The sequence below is a fragment of the Amphimedon queenslandica genome, unplaced genomic scaffold, assembly GCF_000090795.2.
Source record: "Amphimedon queenslandica unplaced genomic scaffold, v1.1 AMPQUscaffold_2069_Cont25927, whole genome shotgun sequence".
In the NCBI taxonomy this organism is placed as follows: Eukaryota; Metazoa; Porifera; class Demospongiae; order Haplosclerida; family Niphatidae; genus Amphimedon; species Amphimedon queenslandica.
Genome location: NW_003557594.1, coordinates 1 through 1250, shown reverse-complemented (window position 1 = coordinate 1250; position 1250 = coordinate 1). Strand labels below are relative to the sequence as shown.

General features: G+C 30.6%; 1 protein-coding gene across 1 annotated transcript; it reads right to left on the bottom strand.

The window, feature by feature from the left end:
• Positions 1-55: 55 nt before the first annotated feature.
• Positions 56-1240, bottom strand: LOC100640144 (solute carrier family 12 member 2-like; the record flags this gene model as incomplete). Its single annotated transcript, XM_020008444.1, has 5 exons — positions 993-1240; positions 839-933; positions 663-779; positions 491-608; positions 56-220 (listed from the first exon to the last, which is right to left on the bottom strand). Coding segments are annotated over exons 1-5 (682 nt in total), but the record flags the coding sequence as incomplete, so codon positions are not given.
• Positions 1241-1250: the final 10 nt, after the last annotated feature.

Sequence of the window (1250 nt, the reverse complement as noted above, 5' to 3'; positions counted from 1 at the left end):
AAAAATTAGTAAATTTAATTGATTTTTAATTAATAAGAAACATCTTATCATTTACTGTATATCATATTAACATAATTATTATCATCAAAGACCTTTAGGTTTCCTGATATATTAGCTCCAGCAAGTATACCGGTAGCTGCTGGGAAGAATACAGAAAATACGCTAAAGAAATTCTGGTTGTCGTGATAGTCGGGAGAAAAGTTGTCAACAAATGTACCCCCTACAAGAAAATAGAATTAATATAAAAAGAAATAGTGGAAGGATATATTTTTGTAATTTATGGAAAAAGGAAAATTGTAATAAATAAGGAAAATTCCATAACTCCAGTACAATAGTTGTCAAAACCAAAAATTCAACAAAGTAATTAAGCTACAAATATATATATTTTTTAAATTAGCAAAATAATGTCCACAAAATTTTAATGACACATGTACAAATACAATGTACATGTGTATATACATATATCTACATGTACATTGCATAGGCTTACATCGATAATGAGTAAATCCTTGTAATGTTATAGTATGATCACAACTTCTTGGTATGAATGAACCAATCACAGCATCAATAAGAGCCACAACCAACACAACTAACAAAACTAATTGAATCTATAATGAACATAATAGGTTATTAAATACATTTATATAATATGTACATTGTACCTTTGATTCCCAATCTAATCCAATCAATGCTATACCCAACAATAGTATAGCAGTAAAAAACCCAAATATACGTATGTGGTTTATTTCTGAGAGTCCTGGTATAGGAACATTGTGTCTCTATTGATTATATTAAGGAATATACATGTAATTATTTCTAAGTATTGCAATTCATATACCACTAATAGTTCAGTCAATGTTTCTGCAAAACCAACAACATAAAGTCCAACAGCTACTGCATTAGCCAGTGAAAATATAATACCAATAGCTCCTCCTATAAAATAAATACGCATGTAAGTTGTAACAATAACAGATAAATGTATGTAACTTTACCAAATTCAGGTCCCAAACTACGAGAGATTAAATAATAAGCTCCTCCTCCTTTCACCTCACCATTGGTACAAATGGCTGACATGGATAACGTGGTGACAACAGTTACAACAGTGGATAGTATAATGATCACAGAGGAAAACCCTATACCAGCCTGACCCACAACCCAACTAAGTCGGATAAATAGCATGACGCCCCATATATTCAGTAAACAGCGTATCTATATACACATATAGTAAGCATACATACATGTAATGATTA